Source organism: Abramis brama (genome assembly GCF_963993115.1).
Source record: "Abramis brama genome assembly, chromosome: 2".
In the NCBI taxonomy this organism is placed as follows: Eukaryota; Metazoa; Chordata; class Actinopteri; order Cypriniformes; family Leuciscidae; genus Abramis; species Abramis brama.
In genome coordinates this window covers 49,966,056-49,991,255 of record NC_139964.1, presented here as the reverse complement: position 1 = coordinate 49,991,255, position 25,200 = coordinate 49,966,056, and the positions used below count along the sequence as shown (strand labels likewise).

Here is a 25,200-nt window from a genome sequence, read left to right as displayed (position 1 = left end):
GGATTGCAAAGTTTCATTGTTACCAACAAGTGTTGGCAAGTGGCTCAAAGCTCATAGAGTTGATGTGTAATACATTTTTGATGGCTTCTGCACAAGCTGAAATGAAATGAGGGTATTCCAGAAAATGGTTGGGTGGACAGTTGAAATCTGAACTTTCCAAACTAGATACTTTGGATGATTGGATGGATATGGACAATGAATGTTTGAAATCTTTGGTCTGTAGTTTATTCTATTACAGTGTTTATTTTAAATAAGCAGTACGCTTCAAATTAGGCAAAAATGTATTTTCAGAACCACCGCCAAAGACATGTATCTAAGCTCTGCAGTTTTTTATTTTTACGTTTTCATATTAAACACACAGAGATAAAATAAAAAAGAAACACAGAAGACAGTTTTGGCATGTTAAGTTGGGGCATGAGGTTTATTATGTATTTTGGGAAAAGGAAAAGAAACACTCCCAGATGCTTTGTTATGATGCTTCTGTATGTTTGAGCTTAGAATTGTTTCTCAAGTCTGTCCAAGCCTCAAAATTATCCATGCTATCCACATTGGAGCACATCTGTACACATTTAAGAGCTGCTTCATAGTGTTTTGTTTGAGTGCTATACATTAAGCCCTATGTACTGTAGCATCCTAAAATGTAATTCAGGCTTTTTTTAATAACCAAAGGTTAATTTGCTGTCTTCTAACACCATTGCTTAAACACATGCAAGAAAGTGATCAGATTCCACAGTGGCATGATAAACAATTTATTGATGTTTTCCATAAATTAGTTCTATTTATTTTTTATTTTATTTTTTTAAATGTGAGTTTTAATTAAATATGTTTATAATAGGGGGAAAAAAATAGATGCAGTATATGAAACTCACACATGCCAAGTAATCAAATATACATACTGAAGAAGGGCCTGAAAATCAATACATCCTTGGTATCCAAAGATAGCATGGTTTGTTTGTTGTCACCAGTGTCATGACTCAACTGTTTTTTTTTTTTTTTTTAAAGCCGCTGAGCTGAAAACATAGTAGAAGTAGAAGATGAATAGACGGTAAGGGGTGATTTGTGGGAAATGTGGTCATGCGCTTTTACTGAGTTTGGATTATAGGAGTTGTTAAATTGGCTAAGGCATTTCTGCCACCTCACTCATGATTTTAGAGCCCCTTATCATGGTTCTGGAACTTGGCAAATTGGCAAACAGGTGGCCACATTTAACAACTCAGCTATAAGAACATAACTTTGCCTCTTTGTTCCAACAAAACCTTAGTTCCACTTCTTCAAAGTATTGTATAAACAACATATTTGGCCACAATATATTGGTCATGTGACGCACAGGCTTGAAGAGTCTAGCGGTTTATACTTTGCATGAGGCCTTTTCTGTAATTTCACTAAACTTGTTCAACATTTTGACATACTGAAGAAACAAAAAGTGAGAGAAATTCTAATAGTGAGGAGATTTTCTTATAATTGCAAGCACTGCTACTTGGGTGCAAAGATATCACGCAACACCTGAAATCCGCTATCTCTGCGTCCAAGTAGCAGTGCTTCGCCTGTGCTTCACCCCAATATAGTCCCAAGTCAATATCTGCCTAGGAAATCGCCTAGTCTTGATCTGCATTGCTATTTGTACTCGTTGTACTTGTTACACTGCTCAGTGGTGGAACAGCTGATGTTACTAGTAGGTTTAGTTGTTCTAAACAGAACTTTAGAATTAGAAACACCACTACTGATAATAGTTGAGTAATATACAATTTTTGCAGAAGAAGTAATCAAACTAAAAGTAAGGAGCTTGTGGTCACTTATACATACATCATGATACAAGTTGGTCAATAACTACACCTGAAGTGTAAACTAGATCTAATGTATGACTGTTTGTGTGTTGGAAAGGTAACATACTAAGTAAAATTAAAACATTCTAAAATATCCATAAAACTCACAGTACTATTACAATTTACGGTCAATATAAGTGTAGCCTGGCAAAGCAAACATATTCAGATTGAAATAGTTTATGGAACGGGTGTTCAAATGTGCAAACCTGGTTGTATCAAGGCAGACACTTCCACTAGATGCAGTATACTTCTTAAGATAGGAGAGATTAGTGTAGCTGTGATACCACAGATACCACATGTAGCTGTGTGATGACAACCCAAGCACCTTTGAGCATTATGAAATCCAGGTGTTCGAAATAATTCTTGCCTTAAACTCTAAATAAAACCAGTATGTAAATAATACATTTAAAGCAGCAAGGCAGCATATTGTTATTGGATATAATCCAAATAGCGAATAGTTAGGTGTCCGGGCAGATTGGGTGGCAGCAGAGTCACCGCAAAAAGCAAATCCACATTGGCAGCCGACAACGTCCTCTCTCACACCTGAAACTATTTCCTCATTCAACTTTAATATATGGTAAAGTGTGGCCCAGAATATTTATATTAAATTATGATATTAAATCATATTTTCTGTTTCACATGTACAAACAGAAAACAAAACACATCTTATAGCAGGGCTATATATTTGACAGTTTTATTAACTAGACTATGGCCCTGATTGTTGAGCATTTTTAAACAAGTGGCAAATGTTTGTCAGAGCAGATAATTATGATGATTGGTTAATACATAACTAATAATTTATCTTAATTTAATCTTAATCTTATTAGGTACTCCATAATGTACAATGAAATGCTTGTTCAGTTATATATACTCAAATGTACTTATAGAGATCCTTGCATAGCTTTTTGCTTCCTAACCACCACAATTCAGAAATTTCAAAGCAAATATTTGCCAAAATAAAATGAGAGAATTTTAAGTGAATCAGCATTAAAACAATTAGAAATGATACAAAAAAACTCACATAATAAAAATGTCAGTGTGTTGTATTTTTATAACAATAAATTATTATGATTATAACTTTGGTTATTAGCATTATTTATATAAAAAAACAGTCATTACAGTAATCTTTCATACAACACCAAATAATAATTCATACAACACCAAAACACAAAAGCACAAGTGAACATTTTTACACATGTACATATATATTTGAAACACAAGATTACACTTGAATCTCTGCATCGTCCAAGATATCTCTTGGCAGTGTTGCTATTTTTGTATAGCATCCCAAACCGGTTTCTGAAACCACTGGGGAGGTACTGGGTGTCCTAACGGTAAGTAACGACAGAGAGGGGGAAAAACTAGGAGTCATTGCTGAATGGGTCAGCTCTGTGTTTCTAGTGCAAGTATTGGTGTATGTGGGCAATCTGACCAGGGGCAATCTTCTATGGGGCATTCTGGGAGGGACAGCACGAATTCCTGGTTGGGCAACTGCTGTGATGAGAGGAGGTGGGTGCAAAAGGCTCTGTGACTCTGGCTCCACATCTCTGGCCCTCATCCCTTCATCTGGAAGCATCCCAATGTCTGTAAAAACAGAGGCCAAAGATTGGAAGCGTGGCTGCCAATTGAGAAAGTAGTCCCAACCGTAGCTCCCATGTACCTGTTCCTCAGAGGAAATCAGATTGGTGAGTGAGCCCTCAACTGAACCCTGGTTATCAGGCATAGACATGCACCTTCTTATGACCTCCTCCACTTCCTTCATGTTGACTACCTGAGGAAGCATTCCCTCACCTCCTCCTTCATCCCTGAAATTATGGAGACTATCAGAACTGGGCATATCCACTATTCTGACTATACCAATACTGGCACCAGAAAGTGGGTCTTCATCTACCGAGTGAAAGGAGAGTTGGTCTGAGTCCCCAGGAATCCCTGAGTCTGAGACTCTTGATGCCTGTTGTGTTGTTACAGAGCCAAGCTGTTTGTAACATGGAAACTTGTTGATCATCTTGATCTCTTGATCCTCAGCAGTCTCTTCCTCAGTAGAACCTCTTCCACTTGAGGCTTTTGAGTTTGAGTTTCTTGAAGGGTTTGGGATATCCAATCTTCCCCATGTTTCTAATGGTTCTTGTAAATTTTGGAGGTTAATACCATGGATACTGCTGTTAAGGTTGCCATCTGTTGTTCCTAAAGAGTCAGTTTCAAGGTTAAGGTTAGCAGATACGGAGGTTGCCTTCTTTACGGCATTCTCTTTGGACCTGTACCTTAGAACAAGGGCAATGAAGCTCATTAAAAGGAGGAGGAACACTATCAACGACACACTGAGACTGGCAGTGTGGACACTGAGATCAACACTTGCCAGAGACTTTGCTGAACTGGTTATGTTCACAACAACATGACACGTTGATGACCTGGAGTTCAGTTTGGGGCTGCTTGCTAGAACTATCAGGTCCTCTGTTGTCTCGTTTGAGTTTGATCTTCTTCTCTGATACACAGAGTTTGAGACATATAAACAGCCAGTTGTTTTGTTGACATTGAAAAATGGGGATGGGTTGACTAAAGAGTACTCCACTGAGCCATCCAGACCACCATCATGATCCATAGCCATCAGGTTGCCTATACTTTGGCCAACCTTGGCATTAGTCGGCAGAGAGAAATGGTACACATTCTGGGTGAAGATGGGGCTGAACTCATCAATGCCTTCAATTTCGATTTGTAGTCTCAAGGTTGCCACTTGATCTCCTTTGTCACGTGCCTCAACCACAAAGCAGAATTCACTCTCTCCTTCATAGTCAAACATCTGCTTGGTGTAGATGTCTCCAGTAAGAGGATCAATACCAAAGGCTTCTTTCTTGTCTGGGTTGCTACTGTCATAGTCCACATAACAGGGGGTTAAAATGGAATAAGTAAGTAGTCCGAAGATTCCTGCATCTTCATCAACAGCATGTACCGTGCACACAGGGGTAAAAGCCGGCAGGTTTTCAGACAGCGAGCAGTTGTAGGTAGGGAACATGAAGAATGGGGAATTGTCATTCTCATCAAGTACCAATATGTAAACAACCGCAAATGATACTTTTTTGTGACTTGGAGCACCACAATCTGATGCTTGGACTGTTAAGGTAATTTTTTTATTCTCTTCATAGTCCAGTGTCCCATTTACTTCAAGGACACCTGTTGCAGAGTCCATTCTGATCAAGCCTTTGCTGTTACCTGAGATGATGTTGTACATTACAGTCCCATTTGCCCCTAGATCAGGATCATAGGCAGAGATATGGATAAGGGCTGTACCTATGGGGCTGTTCTCAGTGACCCGTGCATGATACTCTGGACTACTGAAAATAGGTGCATTGTCATTAATATCATGGACTTTGACTGACACTACAGCTGAGCTGTTCAGGGGTGGGGTTCCCCTGTCTGTTACAATCACAGTCAATGAATAGGTGTCTGTGGTCTCTTGATCCAGTGTATCACAGAGCACTACTTGGCCAACAGTTCGGCTGTGGGCTTCAGCTGGAATGCTAACAACTTCAAGGCAGAACCGCCTTTCATCATTTCCAGCTATGATTGCATACTCCAAATGGGTGTTCATATTTGAGTAGTCACTGTCCTCTGCTAATAGAATGAGTAAAATGCTTCCAACAGATACATCCTCGGGAACACTCACCTGGTATGAGTTCTGTGTGAAGAAGGGGGCATTATCGTTAAAGTCCATCACCTCTATGTCCACAGAAGTGACACTAAATAGACTGGGGTCACCACTGTCATGTGCCTCCACCAGTAGCCGTAACATGTTTCCATTTGCAACATAATTCAGAGGCTTGTTCGTGAACACTGCACCTGGAGGCAGTAGAACATTCAATAGAAATTAAATTTTACACACAGGATTGTTTTATTATTATAGCAAGACACTAAATTGAACTATGGTAAAACTAAAACCACTCTAATTTACATAACTGAATAAAACCCCAATAAAAATAATTACTTTTACATATCTCTAAGATACATGTTATATTATACAGTATATATGCTCCATTTTTCTGTTTTTATTAGCATTTATACAACAGTTCTGGTTCTGGAATTGTCTGATTGGCTTAGAGCCTTTTCCAGGCATGTGATAATTTCACACAGAAATCGTTTCACAATTTGTATCATGCCACTTGTTTATGCCGCATCTATACTAACAACATTCCTCACAGCGAGCATCAATGGCAGAGGAGCAAACCCAATATAATTTTACAAATACTATGAAGTGTATTTGTATTAAGTGTATTAAGTGTATTAAGTGTAACTAAGAGGTTTTTTTAGGTCAGAATGTATTTGGTTAGACCTCAAACGAGAGATTTATATATAAAAATAGTACCAAGTTTTCGGAGATTTGGGCTCCAAGCCGTCAGCGGCTTTTTACCACTCATGTACACTGCCCTACAAAGGCAAAACGCCGTAACATCATGTTTGGTCAAAAATGAGTTAGTGTCATTTTTGTGGTATTTGAGACCTCCTTTATCATGTGAATAAATATCGTGAGTCAATTTGATTGTTTTAGCGAGAAAATAAAGGGCTATGACAACCGTAACTTCCAAAACCATACGAGAAACCACAGCAGAACGCCGTAACAGCTGTTACGGCTCTTTGCCTTTGTTCCAGCACGCTGAAGTTGAGTTAAGGTGTTCTGACTTTGTTTAGCCCGGCATCAAGAGAGATGTTACGGTGCCGCTGTGATGTTACTGTACTCTGGCTTTGTCATACTTTCAAAGTTTGCCGCTCTATAACTGTCACCAAACCACGTAACATACAGACGACACATCTTTGAAATAAAGTGTGGACTGCCGAGTGCTTGTTTGTATTATTACAGAAACAAAGCAAGGTGAACAAGCCATACATAGATGGTATGCAAGCTAATAGGTTGTCATAAATGTTGTTATTTTCGTTCAGGGCGATGGTTCAGATCTGTCAATGTCAGTGACAACCCGGAGCTAGCTAAATTTAATCTGTGTCACGTAAGTTAGCGCTAATGTTGACGCTGACACTCGCCTCACATCAGACGCCGAAAACCAATTAAATACACAGGCATCCTTTCCATGCAATCCGATATAATCCATAATCCATAGCAATGCACGTCATCTGCTGTATCCACAACAATCCATTTGAGCCATATTTCCTTCTTGCAGGTGTTCATGTCAGATCTTACACAAATTCAAATAGCACTAAGCTAGTTATCGCTAACGTACAAAGTAGACTAACCTAAATGGTAAAAGTAATTCCAACTTTTTTTCGGTTGACTCTGTCTATATTATCTCTGAATTAAAAAGCAGTAATCCAAGTCGAGTTCGTTGACTGTGCATCTTGAGCAGTTTTGTGTCTCTTAACCCTTTAACTGCCACCCCCCATCCATAATATTTTTGTTTATATAAAAAAAATCAGACTTTTTTTTTAAATAAAATTGAATTGGTGTTATTTTTTTAACTCTTGGTATGAAAACAAACTGAGTTTTCTAACAATCTTTCATGGTTTTTCATGTTTATTGCTATTTCAAAATAAAGGCCTAAACATGCCTAATGAATATGAAATATTCTTGTTGCAAATTGATAAATTACTGCTCCTCTGTAATTTATTTTAAAAACATCTGTATTTTTATTATACTTAAATTATCTTTATTGTGAAAATATTTCTTGTATTTATTCATTCTGTACTGCAAAGTAACTTATCTGTCATACTGTTTAACTTTTTTAGTGTTGCCGCACTATCCTGATCATTATAGCACTAAATAGGAACAACCAGAGGTCTTCTATATAATTTAAAACACATACCATGATGACTAGACCTTGGTTAAGTCTTCTTATAATGGATGTAAGTATGGGGGACAGCAAGCAAATATTGATTATATGTCAGTTACTGCCTTTTGCCTTTGCACGACTCCTTATTTTTGGCACATGATACAAAGGCAGAATACAGTAACTGCCAAACAAGGGTCAAAGGTCAATTTTGAGCTCAAGATTTTTTGCATACAAACATTTCTTCATTATAGCAACTAGTTGTCAAATTTTGGGAGTCCTACCTATAATACTTTTGTCTGGACAAAACAGAAACTTTAAAGTCATATTTCTCAGTTTCACACTCTAGCGAGTTAAGGTCTTTTGGCTTTGCAGGGCAGTACAGCCGAGAACAGTTTTATATCGGCCAGTCCTTTGGGAATTTGCCACTGGCTCTTATGCAGTTAAACATGAGATATAATTTGTATTAGGTATATCAAACAGGCAATCTTTGGTCTTATTAATCTATTACTTGTTCCACATCAAATAGATTTGGCAAATGGCAAAGTTAAGTTTCATAACTTTATATTTTTTTATATTCATATTTATTTAACTTAAATCCTGTACTAACTAGAGCGCTGCTTTTGTACTTTTGACTGAATTGTTTGCCTGTGTTTATTTCCTATTGTACAAAGTTCTTATACTTTTATATTGGGTATTATTGTTCATTTAAATATTATTGTTCTTTAAATAATATTTTATTTTATATAAATAATATGCTGTATTTGGTATTGAGAAAGGGTGTGTGAGTGATTATGATTTCGACTTCAGTGAAAGATACATTATTACGGCATTAGATGACGGCAAAATCTGTCTTTATGAGTGAGTCGGTAGCAAAGACTTTTATATTGAAAGGAACTGAAACAAGGTTATTAAAAAAATATTTTTACTTTAAACAACACCTTATAAGACACAACCGACAACTGCATTGACTAGCGCTGTCATGGAAATCCTCTTAATTGAAGCAAACTAAGACAAAGATATCACTTTCTTTAAGCAGACATTCAAACTGATTATTTATTATGAACATAAGATTGACCTGAAGAATAAATGCTAAACCAGATACAGGTAATACACTCTGTTAGTTGATATCTCTCATAATACTCTACATAATACAATAAGTTTCAATGAAGCAACACTGCGATCCTTTGTTGCTAGTTCTAAAGTGACGTTTTAGAATAACTGAGCCTTGGGCTCATCCAACGCATTCTCATCCTTGGGCGTCATATACTGACGCTTTTGACATTTCGTCGACATCGAACGCACATGGCACCCTTTAGCGTCAATATGACACGCACAGAGCTTTGTTCGGTTATGGGTAGGTTTAGGTCTAGTGTAGGGTTAGGGTTAGACCACTAGGAGGCGCCTTCTGGCCCATTTTTATCTGCGTCTCATATTGACGCTAAAGGGTGCCATGTGCGTTCGATGTCGACGAAATGTCAAAAGCGTCAATATATGACGCCCTAGGATGAGAACGGGCTGGCTCATCTGTTAAACTGTCAACTTGAGATTTGATTCTGCGGCAGAAGGAAATAGTTTCACACAAAAGAGAATTTTGAAAAACACTCTGTTATTGTTTCTTATTAATTTACACACTTGTGCCATTGAACTGTTGTATAAAAGCAAGCTTGCTTTATTGTATTACTTTAGGTAGAGATTTGTGAGCAAGTAATTTTGGTGGAAAATTACCATTATCAGGATCAATGTAGAACCCTCTCACTTGGTTGGAAAGAAGTCTGTATGAAATTCTTCCATTTTGGCCAGAGTCTTTATCAGTTGCCGATACAGATACAACATATGTGTCTGCTGATGTATGCTCTGGCAACAAAACCTGGATGTGAGCAGCAAAAGATGGTCAATACTATATGAAGAGCATGAATAGAGCATGATTGTAACCTATGATACTAAAAAGTAATCAAGTAATCTTAAAATAGTTTAATATAATATTTTTACCTGGTAAGACTCCTGAGAGAAGACTGGAGGGTTATCATTGACATCCAACACCTGGATGTAGAGTTCGGCCTCAGTTTGATGGACAGAGTCTGATGCTTCCACTATCAATGTATAGACAGCTTGATTTTCATAGTCCAGGCTTTTGGTTGTGGTAATTACCCCAGAGTACTGGTCAATTGCAAAACTTCTGCTGGTCTGATCCTCATCTTTGAATCTGTATGTAGCTGAAGGACTAAGGTCTACATCATTTGTAATCACTTGGGTGACAATGTAGCCAACAGGAAGATCTGTGGAGATGGCAAGGAAAGAATAAGTTCAGTGTGTTGTACTTTAACATTTTGAACACATACTAAAACTCTTTAAAACAAATAAGAAAGGTGTGAAAATGCAGACATTGTATCAGTAAACATAAATAAGTTTCTTACTTTCTGCAATGGTCACTGGTTCCATGGATGGAATTGTAGGACTATTATCATTTACATCTACAACCTGGACACGGACAGTGCAGGTGCCTGTAAGGGGAGGATTTCCCATGTCCTTGACCTGAAGAATTAATCTGTATTTGAAAACAAAATATGATTGTTCAATTAATTTCCAATAGACCATTTCCATATAAACTTAATTGCGAAAGAAATGAAGAAGTCAAGAAGGTTTGCCATACTTGTAGGATGAGAAAATTTCTCTGTCCAAGACAGCATTGGTGGCAAGAATCCCACGAACAGAGTCGATCACAAATGCATTATTGTGGTTCCCATCCACAATGAAGTAACTCATCTGCCCATTTATACCACTGTCAGAATCTGTCGCTAAAACCTACAAAATTACAGTCATATAATGTTAAAATTGGGATCTGAAATGTAAGTTAAAAAACTTTTTGGTTAAACTGATGATGATACACAACATGATTCTATTTTATGTAAGCAATAAGGTACGAGAGGCTGTGCTGTATCATGAATAAGTAACAGCTGAAGGGCGTTGTTAGGCACGACGCGAAGCGGAGTGCCTGCAACCCCTTCAGCCGTTATTTATTCACGATACAGCACTTGACTCGAGTACCTTATTGCTTTTATAAGACGGTTACCACACAATATTAAAGTAAAAAAAATATATTAGTGCAACTTTCATTAAGTTAAATCAATAAAAGCATTCCTTCCGCTAGAAAAAAATAGTCCCTGACCGTGAACAACAACGTTCCAATGTGTAATATGCATGAAAGCTCAAATAAAAACAACAAACCGTTCTCAAACTTTGTCTCATTCTTTTTATGAGGGCGCAGTGATAAATAAAACCGTTGGGTGAAGCGGTCATAGCCGTGTTTTATCGTGAATAAAGCACAGCTATTGACCAATCAGAATCAAGGATTGGAACTAACTGTTTTATAATTTTGATTACAAAATAGTTCAATAAAGTCAGTTTGTGTTATTGTGTGAATCAGAGTTACAAGAAAATTACATAATAATTACCATATTAATCATGGCATGGTCAAACAAATCTCAAAATTTGTACCTGCATGACATAGGTGTTATGAATTTGACCCTCCCATACTGCTGTTCTGTAGTGGTTTTGCTTGAAAACTGGTGCGTTATCATTGATGTCCTGCAGAGTGATGGCCACCCTAGCATAGGCTGTTTGGTGTCCATTTTCAGCCAGAACCACCAGGTAAATTTTACACTGTACCTCAAAGTCTATCAGTCTCTGCTCCTTAACTGTGATATCACCTGTCAATGGTGATATTTCAGAAAATTAAAAACTTGACAATGCCCCTGGACCACATACTTTATACTACAAAGAACTTTATACTACAAAGCATGATACTTTTTATTATTTTTATTCTTTTTAACTTCAAATACAACTGTTTGTTAAATTTACTTTCTCAATACTGGAAATATTTAGAATTTAGAAGTGCCTAACTGAAAGGTGACTAAATTTTTATTCTGTTGTCAACAAAACTGACAAAAGAACTGAATAATTATTTTTAAGATTTATTACTATTATTATTATTATTATTATTATTATCATACATAAAATTCATGAATAATATTAATGTATTGTAGTATTATCATCATCATCATTACAAGTACCACCACTAATAATAGTAATAATAATAACAATAATGTATTGCTGTATTATTATCATCATTACAAATACCATTAATAATAATGCTGATGACAACAACAACAACAACAACAACAATAATAATAATTCTGAAAAGAAATTAGTAAATTTTATTAACACTTTTAAACTATGATGATGCCTATACAATTCTCACCTGTAATTGGGTTAATAGTGAAGGCTTCATTTTCACTGCCGCCGAAAATACTGTACTTGATCGTTCCTTCATCTGCTGTCTGGTCATGAGCTACAACATTTGCAACCCAAGAGCCTTAGAAATGATAAGTGGTACACACAAACACAGTCAGTTCAGCATCCACAATTACTGACCTTCTCAGAAATACAAGCTTTTTTGAAAATTACATCTAAGTAAATGACATTAAAGTAAATCAATGGTGAAATGTCAAGAGAAATATCTCAAAGGTGGAAAAACATCTAAAATCTGTAAGCTTAAAAAAAAGTTGCTCAAAGTACCTGTTTTGCTATTTTCTGGTATGGTGACTTCATAGAGTTCCTCAGTAAACTGCAATGGCGGCTCTTCACTCTTAAGGTGAATGAGCAGAAGGCAGCTAGAGGTGAGGGAAGGTTTACCTAGATCCACAGCCCTTATCCGGAGCAGCTTTGTCCCAAACACCTCATTACTCAGGGGGACTTTCAACCTGACAGCTCCAGACCCATCAACCTGAAACAGCTCATCTTCTTCTGCTAGGCTAAACACTACTGTCCCATTGTCTCCTTGGTCTGGATCTTGGGCTGTAACTGTTATGATGGATTGATTAGGACGTGTGGTCATGGAAGAGACTGACACCTGCATGGGTTCCTTAACACATGCAGGTGGATTGTCATTAATATCTTCTACATGTATTGTAATTGTAGCGATTGAGCTGCGTGGACCTTGGCTGCAGCCGTCAGTAGCTACAGCGCGGAAGACATGCTGGGAACGTGTTTCACGGTCCAATGGCTTTGTGAGCCTTACCATACCAGTAGAACCATCAACATAAAAGTTTCCAGAATTATCCTCCTCCAAGGAGAAGGTCACTACACCATTGGGCCCCTCATCGGGATCCCATGCTATCAGATGTAGGATCTCTGAACCCACATGGAGCCCCTCACTAATGCTGGCACGATAGCTTTTCCGAGTGAATGAGGGGCTGTTATCGTTTTCATCTGAGAGGGTGACGTGCAGCATTGCAGTGGAGCTCAGAGGTGGACGCCCATGGTCAGTAGCAGTGATGAGAAGGGAGTAGTTGGATCGTTCCTCTCTATCCAGGAATCTAATGGTGCTGATCGCCCCAGTCACAGCGTCAATGCTGAAACACTCTTCAGCTTATAATAGTGGATGAAAAAGAGAACACTGATACATTAGCACTGATTCAGAGCCTGAAAGGTTTTCTTTAAGTATACATTTTTTTTATAAACACTACCATTCAAATGTTTTGGATCAGAAAGAATTTTTTTTTTTTTTGATTTAGATTATTATTATTTTTATTTATTTATTTAGATTTAGATTTCTGAACGATCAAGTGACACAGAAGACTGGAGTCATGAAAATTAAGCTTTGCCTTCACAGGAATAAATTACATTTTAAAATATATTAAAGTGCCATTATTATGCTTTTTCAGATATTACCTTTCATATAGTGTAATATAACTGTCTGTCTGTGAATGTAAAAGGTCTCCAGCAAAGTTTCAAAGATCAAAGTGCTCGATAAAAGAGTTATTTTCTCCCAAAAAAATGTCTACTTTGACCAGCCCTCAAACACTATAGTGCTAGCTGAGGCTTGGAAGTGTTTAGTTTGTGTTGTTGACATACGCTGTTTTCTGTGCTGTGAAATCAAATCCACTTTGCATGCACACCCAAAGGATGAGGACTCGGGCTTGTATTGAAACGGTAAAACGACGCCATCATTACTGTTTGTAACACAATGTATTAGAGATGCTCGGATCAGTTCTAACGTCACCCAAATCCACTGTTAAAAGCAAATCATCCAACCGCCACCTACACGCACCAATGATTTTCTCTGATTTAGATATCCGCACCCGACCCACACCCGATCGTCACATTACAATTATTCAAATTCTCAGTGTTAAGTGCGATGATATGCTATTACATTACACTGAAGTAGGCTGCTTTTAAATGAACATTTATTTAAAGCAAAAGTTCTTCTTTGGCAAAATTTCAGGGGTCAGCAACCTATATGGCACACAGAGGGGTAATTGCTGGCACGTGAGCAAAAGTGAGATATGTGTATATCGAGTACGAGTACATTGCACCTGCATAAAGATCTACATTTTGAGGTAATCATTCATCATAGTAGCACAGCTTGTATTATTAAGTTAGGAGCTATAAATATGATTAAAGTGTGAGATTTAAATTACGAAAGCGAGCAGCTCTGAAAGCACATTAAAGCAGACAAAAGTTACTGACTGCCAGCTTACAGCTTGATCCGCTATTTGTTGCGCTTAGCTTTGAGAATTAAAACTAATTTTATGGAAAATTGCTTCCACCATTATGTTGGAAAACACTCTTATCAGAATAATTTATCTTAAGATTGTGTATATTTTTAGATAAACCTGTAAAGTTATTAAGCAATGTCTCATGCAGGTTCCTTTTGTGTTTTATATAATGACCACTAGGATGTGCTCTAGGCATGTTTTCTTTGATTGATTTTCCCTCAAGAGAGGCTAAATGTTATTGTCAAAAACTAAAGTAAAAGAGTAATGCAGTAAAAGAGTTTGTTGCATTTTACCATGAGATGAGAGTTAATAATTTATCTCTCATCCACCCACAATTTTCGGAATGTTATTATCAGCAGCATCAGCGGATATAACGGCGATCCGTGCATCACTACTATGTATACAAGTGGCAAGGAAGCCTCCGAAGATGAAATTCAGATATGGTAACTGGAGTTTAATTTCTGACATGCGCTGTAAACAATTAGACCAATCACAACAGACTGGACCACCTGACCAATCAGAGCAGAGTAGTGTTGCTTTCGTCAACGAAAATTATGACGAAATATTGTCGTCAACGAACCGTTATCACCTGACGAAAACGAGACGAGACTAGACGTAAATGCATGGTCATGTGACGATGACTAAAATACATGTATAATGCAATATCGTTGACGAATAAAAACGAGACTAAATGTGGTTTAAAAAATAAAAACTATGCTAAAATGTCTCTTCATTTTCGTTGACCAAAACGAGACGAGACGAAATGTAACGTCACGACGAATGAGAGAGTTGTGCGTGAACCCATAGCTTTGTCGGCTTTAAATTCTGGATTGCGATCTGGTCACCCGATTATCAGCGAATTTAACCATATATTACTCCATTAGTTATTCTATTAAAATGTCTCATTGATATATTTGACACATTCATAATCATTACTTTTGCTGGTTCTTTGTGACAGCTGTTATGTGCGTTATTGGCAGCGTCTCTTGTTACATGAACACGTCACCGCATCAGCGCCAGAACATGGAGATTTTATTTTAGAGTAGATATAATCGCACAACCTATTCGATATTTTATAATTAAATAAACTAATCGAATATCCAAAAATCGTGACTCATCCCTGCATGGAATCTCTTGTTTCTTTTCCCAAATCTTCACTCACGTCACGTCTCACCCATTTTCTAAAGGTATTATAAACGTTTCTTGGTTCGCTTTTAATTAGGCCTATTATATTCGTATTCTTTACTGTGGTAAAGTAGAAAAACGCTGTAGGACAGATAGCCTACATTTGTACTTGCATGTCAAATTCTTTTTAACACAGTTTGTGCTTGTTATATTAGACATTGGGCGCGAGTTTAGTTGTAAAGCGCGTTTGACACGTGTGGGTGATTTTTAGTTTCACTTTCTCTGGCAGCGCAATCTCAAACACAGCCTAAATATCTCGCCCTTGTGGAGGATAAAATTCGCTCTTCAAACCAATTTACATCAAGTAGAAAACACGAAGATATCATAAAGAGATCGATATCTTCGTGCTTTCCTGCTCTTGTCCCACATCCCTCTCAAAGCGCAGAGTGTATCACGCGTCTTTGTGTGGAAATATAAAACGAGTTTTTTTTTTTAATAACCCCCCAACCACCGCCGGTAGTTGGTCCATTACCGCGGTGGTAAAAAAACCTGCCACCGTCACAGCCCTAAATATAGGCCTACTAAATAGCCTATAATAAGATAGCCTTGTTTGAAATTATATATTGACTGGGTTAAATAGAATCGCATTACTAAAAAGAGACTAAAATACAATTTTCATTGACTAAAACTAGACTAAAATGTCATCAGTTTTCGTCGACTAAAACTAGACTAAAATGTCATCAGTTTTCGTTGACTAAAACTAGACTAAAATGTCATCAGTTTTCGTCGACTAAAACTTGACTAGACTAAAAAGAGTATGAATGTGACTAAAACTAATAAAAACTAAAATGACAGCCTGACACAAAGACTAGACTAAAACTAAAATTAAAACAGGCCGCCAAAAACAACACTAGAGCAGAGTAGGGTCTCGGAAAAGAGGGGTTTATAGAAAGACCGAATCCCTTTGTCAAACCGTTTCAGACACTGTGAGGAAAGAGGGGATGATGCACCAAACCACAAATTGTGGCCCACCCTCTCATCTGTTGCCCTTCCCAATTTATCAGATTGGGGTTTAAAGCAGGGTTATTCTCCTTGATAAACATATTTATGGGTTTAGAGCTTGGCAGATGAGAGCTGGCATGGACTAAGTCGCAGTAAACAGCCCACTCTCTCATCTGTTGTCATCCCCAATTCAACAGATTGGGGATTAAGCAGGGTTGTGCTCTCTTGTGAATGGGTTAGTGCCCATTACCAGAATAGTCGAAGGTAATAGTGGGGCCTTTTGGCACAGTAGATCTGTATTATGCATGCCAGACAAGTAATTGGCAATGTCACTTTGTAAAGAAAGACTACGCGCCTGAGCACATATATTTTCAAATGTGCATGCCTATAGACTAAACATGTAATGCGCATGTACATGCCGTCACCATTTTCACAGATTCACGTTTTTGAAGTTTACACAGAGATAATAATGACGGGCAGGACTGCCATCAGCCAATTATACTGCCGTGATTTCACAGATGCTTCAGACACCAGTTTCTGCGGATGTGTCCCCATAGCTTCAGCATTTGATGCAGCATCTCGTTCCTTTCTCAGGGAACTGGGGATATATACGTAATCCAAAGAGGTTATTTTATAGTGTACTAATATTTCAAAATTACAGTTACTATTGTAACCTCCTTTTCCTGCTGGAGGGAACGAGACATAGTGTTAATGTAGTGACACTAGGGGTCGCATACGGGGGCCCCAAACACCTCTGACACTTTGATAAAAGACAAATGAGAATTGGTGAGTGGAATTTCTAAAAGGAGCTGGCGTCCATCCACTCATTCAGGTTTGTGCTGAGGAGCCGAGAGCATGTACCGGCCATTTCAGCAGATGGTTCAATGTTTTGGCAGGAGGGACACTATGTCTTGTTCCCTCCATCAGGGAACGGAGGTTACAATAGTAACCAAGACGTCGCCCATCTGTCACTCACATCTGAACCAAATTTTAGAGCAGGGGAAAAGCTCTTCTTCCTAAGTAGGAAAAAAACACTACTGAGACCACATCCTGCCAAAGGGGAGATTAATATGTGGAGAATACATCACATGGACTTATCAACTGGGAAGTACCACACATGGAAAGAAGTCGCTGCAGTAGTTCCTAAAAGGGCCAAAAGGGCACAGCAGAGCACACCCTTTGCCTGCTAAGCCAAGGCAATGGCATCAACTATCCAGTGGGCCAACCTCTGTTTGGAAATAGCCTCCTTCTGCTGACCCCCAAAACAAACAAAGAGCTGCTCAGAGGTTCTAAAGCTCTCCATGCGGTCCAAGTAAACAGACAGGGCGCGTACTGGACACAGCAACGATAAGGCTGGGTCAGCCTCGTCTCGAGGCAGCGCATGCAAGTTAACCACTTGATCCCTAAGAAGTGGTAGTGGGAACTTTGGACATGTAGCCGGCTGGGATCTCAGGATCACATGAGAGTATGCCAAACTGAACTCAAGGCATTTCACTGGTAGAAAATGCCTGCAGGTCCCCGACCCTCTTGATGGAAGTTAGCACGTTCAGGAGCACCGTCTTCAAGGAAAGGGCAGTTAGCTCAACTGACTCCAGGGGCTCAAAAAAGCTGTAGGCCCAGCAAGACCATTGATATGTTCCAAGAGGGAATAAGGCACAGTCTTGGAGGATTTAACCTCCTGGTGCTTCTGAGGAACCTGATTATCGGGTCATGCTTTCCTTAAGATCTACTGTACACTGTGTTGTGATGTGCTGCTATGGTGCCACATACACTTTCAAAGGTAGAGGAGGACAGCCGTAACTCTCCTGCAGGAACGAAAGCACTGACGAGAATAGGCATATCTGTGGGTCTTCCTTTAGGAAAGAACACCAGTTAACGAACAGACTCACTCCACTTCAACTCATAGTAAGGGCTCTAGCCTGAGTGATAGCCCACTCAAGTCTTCCATGTCCCATCCAGGGGCCAGATATGGAGGTTCCAGAAGTCTGGGCTCAGGTGCCAGGTTGTTCCCCATCCCTGAGAAAGGAGGTCCTTCCTCAGGGGGATTTGCCAGGGAGCTCGGCAAACCAAGTCTGGGTGGGCCAATGTGACGCAACCAACAGTACCTGTTCTTCATTCTCCCTGACTTTGCACAACGTCTATACAATCAGGCTCACTGGGGGAATATTATATTTGCGCAGGCCCCAGGGCCAGCTGTGTGCCAGTGCGTCCATGCCAAGGGGGGCCTCAGTCAGGGAATACCGCAGTGGGAGCATTCTTGGCAAGCGAAAAGATTCAAACTTGCCAAATCGACCTCAGATCAGCTGGACCACCCAGGGGTTGAGTCTCTACTCTCCCTAGAGCAGGGATGGGCAACTTCGGTCCTGGAGGGCCACTGTCCTACAGAGTTTAGCTCCAACCCTGAAAAAATCACCTGCCTGTAATTTTCTAGTAATCCTGAGGACCTTGATTAGCTTGTTCAGGTATGTTTGATTAGGGTTGAAGCTAAACTCTGTAGGACAGTGGCCCTCCAGGACCGAAGTTGCCCATCCCTACCCTAGAGCATCACTTGTCATGACAGCACGTCAGCTTCACAGTTGAGATCACCAGGGATGTAAGTGGCCTGCAGTAACTTCAGGTGGGCGAGTTGCAACATGCGAACAGGCAGTTTATGTATGCAACTGTTGCCATGTTGTCCATCCGGACCAACAAGTGCTTACCCTGGATCAACAACTGAAACCTCCACAGGGCCAGCCATACCGCTAGCAACTTTAGGCAATTGATATTCCAACGCAGTCGAGGTCCTGTCCAGGAGGCTGCGTGCTTTTTGCATACAGCACCCCAAGCCAGACTTGGACGACGCATTTGCTGTGACAACAACATATCTGGACACTTGTTCTAAGGGAACCCCTGCCCATAGAAATGCAAGGTCTGTCCAAGGGCTGAACATACAGTGACATATCGGCATGATAGCCACGCAAAGTGCCATGCCCATCTCGGGAAGTCTGAAGCCAGTGGTCTAAAGTGGTCTCATATGCATCAACCCGAGTGGCGTTACTACCACAGAGAAATATGGCGTCCTCTGCGATAGTAACGCCACTCGGGTTGATGCATATGAGACCCCAGGAGCCTCTGAAATTATTTCAGTGGGACCGCTGTTCTTCCTCTGAATGATTTCAGGCATCAACATCTTGAAGAGAAGCCTATGCAGGGCCCAGTTCAAAACTCGTAGGTCTAAGATTGGTCGTAACCCATCACCTTTATTTGGTATGAAGTAAGGGCTGTAAAATGCATCTTGGCTGGAGGAACAGGCTCTATTGTGCCAAGGGCATCTTTTCCTGCCACCAAGTAAAAAGGATGGCGTTGAACCAGGGCGGGCGCCTGGCAAACTGAATCGCATAGCCGAGTCTGAACAAATCTGAATGAGTGGATGCACGCCAGCTCCTTTTATACACATATGTCTGGGGGAGTGGAGCATGCAAATTCCACTTGCCTATTTTCATTAGCCTTTTCTCAAAGTATTAGAGGTGTTTGGGGCTCCTAAGTGTGACCACTATGGAAGTAAAATAATGTCAAATGTTTTTGAAACAAAAAGCCTGTTGAATTGCACTACTTGAAAAAAAAAATAGGCATTGCATTAACCATGCTTGCATTTTAATGCATTGTATTTTTAGGGCTTGCATTTTTATGGGCTGAAATTCAACATGGTTGTATATTTAAGCTGTGAATATTTCAATTAAAAACATTTCAAACACATTTCCATTATTAAAAATTCAATAATCCATATTCACCTTTTATATTTCACTTCCAAAATATTCAAACTGTTTAAAAATACAATCTATAATATTCAACAGGCAATTTTCGGTCCGTTTTATTTCGCTTTGCAAATTCGCTTCCACAAATTCAGTGGTTCAAATTCGACAGTAAATTCAACGGAACTGCAGGAAAAGCAATAGATTACCGAGCATACTCTCCATCTGCTGTTAGTCGATCTCACCAGCAGGAGGTGCAAAAGCGCGTGTTGTTGACGAAGACCAGCAACAGTTAGAGCAAGCCATTCATTCATAAAACTCATTTAACACCAATGCAAGTGTATTTGTGATTATTATGACGGCGGTTTTATGTTAAATTCAGTGTCTTCATGGTTACTTTTCCTGTGTAGCCTACATGCATCTTTCTCTACCGTGAACAAGATTATAATGTTATTCCCCGATGCGGATGTACAGATCCAATGTTACATTTTTGAGGTTGACATATATTTCTCTTGGTTGTTTAGTTGCCTTAACTTTATATTGTGGCGATGTGCTGCATGCAAGCTATTAGGGTTTCCCTCAATACTTCAGGATTCCCCTGCTGGACATATACAACGCTTAACGTGGCTTAATGGACTACAGTGATGTAAAAGACCAAACTCGCAGGCAAGCAGATGGACTCAGAATAACGCGCAAAGTTTAATGCTGAACGTTTCCCAGTGATAGACTGGCATAAAGATGGCTTGACGTTGGACATTCGCACATTTAGGGACCGTCTCTAAAGTGTATACGACTTTGGTATACACGTTTCTAACTTCAATAGCATTTGAATAGAACGACTTACAGTCATAAAAACAACTGTAAAGTGTTCATGTAGGTGTCAGGCATAATGCGCACCCTTTGGATTTTTGATATTTATTCAAATAAATTAAAGTTTGCTATTGAAGTTAGAAACGTGTATGTCAATGTTGTATGCAACTTTTGAGACGGTCCCTAAATGTGCGAATGTCCAATGTCAAGCCAATTTTACATTAGGCTACATTTAGTCATTTATTTAGCAGACGCTTTTATCCAAAGCGATTTACAGTTAAACTAACAATAGGAGGACAACAATATGCAAGTGCTATGACTCTTCCCAGTTTAATCTAATACACGTAGGCAAAGTCTACTATACTATACATATATATATATATATATATATATATAGTTCATATTCTTAGTCCATCTAGCCTATATAGTAGCCTACAGCCTACATCCCCAATAAGGTGCGAGTTTGGACTTTTATATCACTGTATTAGTCCATAAGCTACGTTAAGCGTTTTGTCCCGACGGAAGGGGAATCCTTGAGTATGAGGTATTGAGGGAAACCGATAAATAATCCTGTTCATGGTAGAGAAAGCTGATAACATGTAGGCTACACAGGGAAAGTAACAATGAAGTTATTGAATGAAACATAAACACAGCTTTTGTGTCTTTATCATCTTTTCCGCATATATACTGACACATAATCATCTTCATTTTATGAATGAATGGCTTGCTCTAACTGTTGCTAGTCTTCGTCAACAACACGCGCTTTTGCACCACCTACTCGTGAGATTGACTAACAGCAGATGGAGAGTATGCTCGGCAATCTATTGCTTTTCCTGCAGTTCCTGGACGTCAATGTTGAATTTACTGTCGAATTTGAACCACTGAATTTGTGGAAGCGAATTTGCAAAGCGAAATAAAATGGACCGAAAATTGCCTGTTGAATATTATAGGTTGTATTTTAAAACAGTTTGAATATTTTGGAAGTGAAATATAAAAGGTGAATATGGATTATTGAATTTTTAATAATGAAAATGTGTTTGAAATGTTTTTAATTGAAATATTCACAGCTTAAATATACAACCATGTTGAATTTCAGCCCATAAAAATGCAAGCCCTAAAAATACAATGCATTAAAATGCAAGCATGGTTAATGCAATGCCTATTTTTTTTCAAGTAGTGCAATTCAACTGGCTTTTTATTTCAAAAACATTTGACATTATTTTACTTCCATAGACCACTAGTGTCACTATATCAACACAACGTCAAAGAAAGTGACAGAGGGGAACTACATTTTTGCAGAAATCAAGGACTAGATCCCCTTCATGTTTTCTAGAGTGAAATTACTTTTGTTTTTTCTTTTATTATTTTGCTATGCATTTAATTATATTATATTGAAATTCATAAAATAACCGGGTAATAACATTAATATTTAGTCCAATCCTTTCATTGTACACAGAAGCATCACTTCAACAGGACACTTAAACAGCTATGTTACAGAACTACTAATAAATATATAATACAAATAAATAATTTCTGTTGCTGTAGGTATGTCTTCAATATAATAACTGCCATGCCATGAACATATATTCATTACTTCAATGAGCTCTTTGTTTCTGCCTTAAATTATTACATTGTTTAAATTAATACATTATTAGTTAGTATGGAATTCCAGAATGGGAATTATTGTTTATAATATAAGTATTGTTTCTACTCAGAGTTAAAATTAAAAACATTTTGTTTACTAATCCCTTGTATCAATGCATAAAATGTAATATAAGCAGTTAGATGTAAAATCAGTAAATGTCAATAATGTGAAGGACAGATGAATTTACTTACCTTCTATGGAATACTGAATAGTTCCATTTAGTCCATTATCAACATCTGAGGCCTGGATGATGTGAATGACTCCAGGAGGCAAGTTCTCTGGGATAACTATGTGCAAATCAGGCTGAGAGATTTCTGGAGTGTTGTCATTATCATCCAGGATGAAGCACAGGACTGTTGCAGTGCCGGAGAGAGACAGAGTCCCACTGTCCTCTGCCTGAACTGTAAAGCAGTCAAAAACACATAAGGAGGTGACCAGGTTATTATAATCAGGGAACCATTGACAAGTGAAGGTTGCAACAGCACTTAAAATTCCAGTGGTTAAAGTATTTTTAATGAACATGCAATTGCATATTATTGAAAATATTGTGCAAATGTCCGTAAACAAATAAAAAAAAGGCTTGACAGGGTTATCATGGTGAACTAAAACTAAAACTATATATATAAAAAAAATGTTGTTACTTGAAATAAAATAAGCATTAACAGAAAAAAAAAAAATATATATATATAGGTAACATTTCCAATTTTCAGTTCAACTTTATGTACTACAATAACTAAAAAGCTGGAAAAAATAAATAAATAAAAACTATACAGAGAAAAGACAACAAATTTACTAAAACTATAACTGAAATTAAATTGAAAAAAGGAAAATATACAAATTAAACTAATTCAAATTATTAATAAAAACTATAATAGTATAAAAATGATTCTAAAACAGTGGTTCCCAAGCCTGGTCCTGGAGTACCCCCAGCACTGTGCAGATTTAGGGTTCAGATCAGAGTTATATAGCCAGTTAAAAATCAGGGGTTCCCAATTACAGTCTTTGTGCCTCCCCGCTCTGCACATTTTGTGTCTCTCTTATCTGACACGCTCACTTGAGGGGTGGGATCCATTCGACCATATGTGCACTGCTAACCCTGACTTAAAAGGGTATTTCGAGATCTTAAGATTCCCATCTGAGCAGGTGTGTTTGTATGCGGCTGTTCACGGTTGTAAAGTGTGTGAGATGCAAGAGTTACAAGTCAATTGTAATGATTACGGGTTAAATAAGATAAAAAGAAAAATTACCAAATTTTGTTTATTTTCATATTAAATATCGCAACATACACTTATCATTCAGTTTAGGGCTTTTAAATTTGACAGATTAGATTAAGTGAAATTTATAATTAATATGTATATGGATGTATTATACATCAGAGATCTTTAGATTCTGCCTTAGAGATCCTGAAACTATGTTTTGTGTGATAGCCTCTATTTGTGTGTGTTTTAGTGAATACTGTGTAGACCCTGTGTGTTTGGTAATTGTATGCTCCCAGTTTGTGTAACTGTACATCCTCTCCATTCGTGTTACCTCTCGTTACTATGCACTGGTCACACTTGAGGTTAGAGAAAGAGACACGTAAACATGTCGCATGACAAACATTGTGCACACGTAAGGAATTTCACTCTGTAATAGGATCACTAGGTTAGGGGCGAGCTCCACCCACTGTATTTTTGCTTTTGACTAGCTTAGTGTAGGGCAGGTAGGTCCGTCTGAGACATGAAGATCCATTTTCTTTCGTTATATTCTTTTTGAAGTTAGGTTAGAGGTTGTTCTATAAGGTAGTTTGGATTTTGGTTTTGATTATTTCTTTGATTTGGATGCCGCCCGTGTCCCTACTCCAATTCTCTTCCCCATCCCAATTTGTCTTACTCGTTTGTAATTTGCTTTTCCATTCATACTTTTTTGTATATATGAATAAATAGTATCTATATTTTATTGTTTATTTCTTCTATTTCTTTATTGTAAATATATTTTCCCTTCTCGTGCTACTCTCACACCTTAAAGGGGTTGTATAATGCCCCTTTTCACAAGATGTAAAGTCTCTGATGTCCCCAGAGTGTGTATGTGAAGTTTTAGCTCAAAATACCCCACAGATTATTTTTTACAGCATATTAAAATTGTCCCTTTTCAGGGTGAGCTAAAACATGTCATTTCGTGTGTGTCCCTTTAAATGCAAACGAGCTGCTGCTCCCGGCACAGAGAGTGGAGCTTCAAGAGCTCATGTGCGTGTTACCATCTTCTATTACCTCACACAGACATGCACTGAAATGTCAGAAACTGTTCTGCCTTTTATGTTTAAACTGGAGTCGGTTGAGCTTCGGACTTAAACTTCGGACAGTCGTTGAGCGTACATCAGTTGTACACTCGTTATTACAGTGCAATGTGGGATTGAAATTTGATATTTGAGGGTATAGGGGGCGATTTAAGATTCAGCCATACTGTGCCGAGCAAGGAGCCGCGAGGACTGGAACTGGCAACCCCTGTTCTAAAATAACACTGTGGCTTGATATTTGCATTTGTGTTTAACAATAATCATTTTAAAACTGCCTTACCATCTTAATGTTATCCTACAGATTTCTGTTATTGTATTTGATGATTAGCTATAATTACCCATTACACTCTGTAAGCAAACACTGACTTGTAAAACATCTGAAACCATTTACCATGCTAATAGTCCTATTCCAAACCATATAATTCTACAAATAATATTAATACAGCAAAAAAAAATTAGCT

General features: G+C 38.3%; 1 protein-coding gene across 1 annotated transcript in view; it reads right to left on the bottom strand.

The window, feature by feature from the left end:
• Window positions 1-402: 402 nt before the first annotated feature.
• The window catches only part of dchs2 (dachsous cadherin-related 2), a gene marked incomplete at its 5' end in the record, with an annotated part of 61,727 nt that continues 36,929 nt past the window's right edge, over window positions 403-25,200 (bottom strand). The window contains 9 exons of the mRNA XM_084096616.1: window positions 403-5,657; window positions 9,320-9,461; window positions 9,584-9,870; window positions 10,009-10,139; window positions 10,245-10,396; window positions 11,090-11,301; window positions 11,853-11,966; window positions 12,170-13,021; window positions 22,656-22,865. Coding sequence (XP_083952742.1) covers window positions 3,046-5,657; window positions 9,320-9,461; window positions 9,584-9,870; window positions 10,009-10,139; window positions 10,245-10,396; window positions 11,090-11,301; window positions 11,853-11,966; window positions 12,170-13,021; window positions 22,656-22,865 — 4,712 coding nt within the window. The 3' untranslated portion in view covers window positions 403-3,045. The remainder of the gene's footprint in view (window positions 5,658-9,319; window positions 9,462-9,583; window positions 9,871-10,008; window positions 10,140-10,244; window positions 10,397-11,089; window positions 11,302-11,852; window positions 11,967-12,169; window positions 13,022-22,655; window positions 22,866-25,200) is intronic.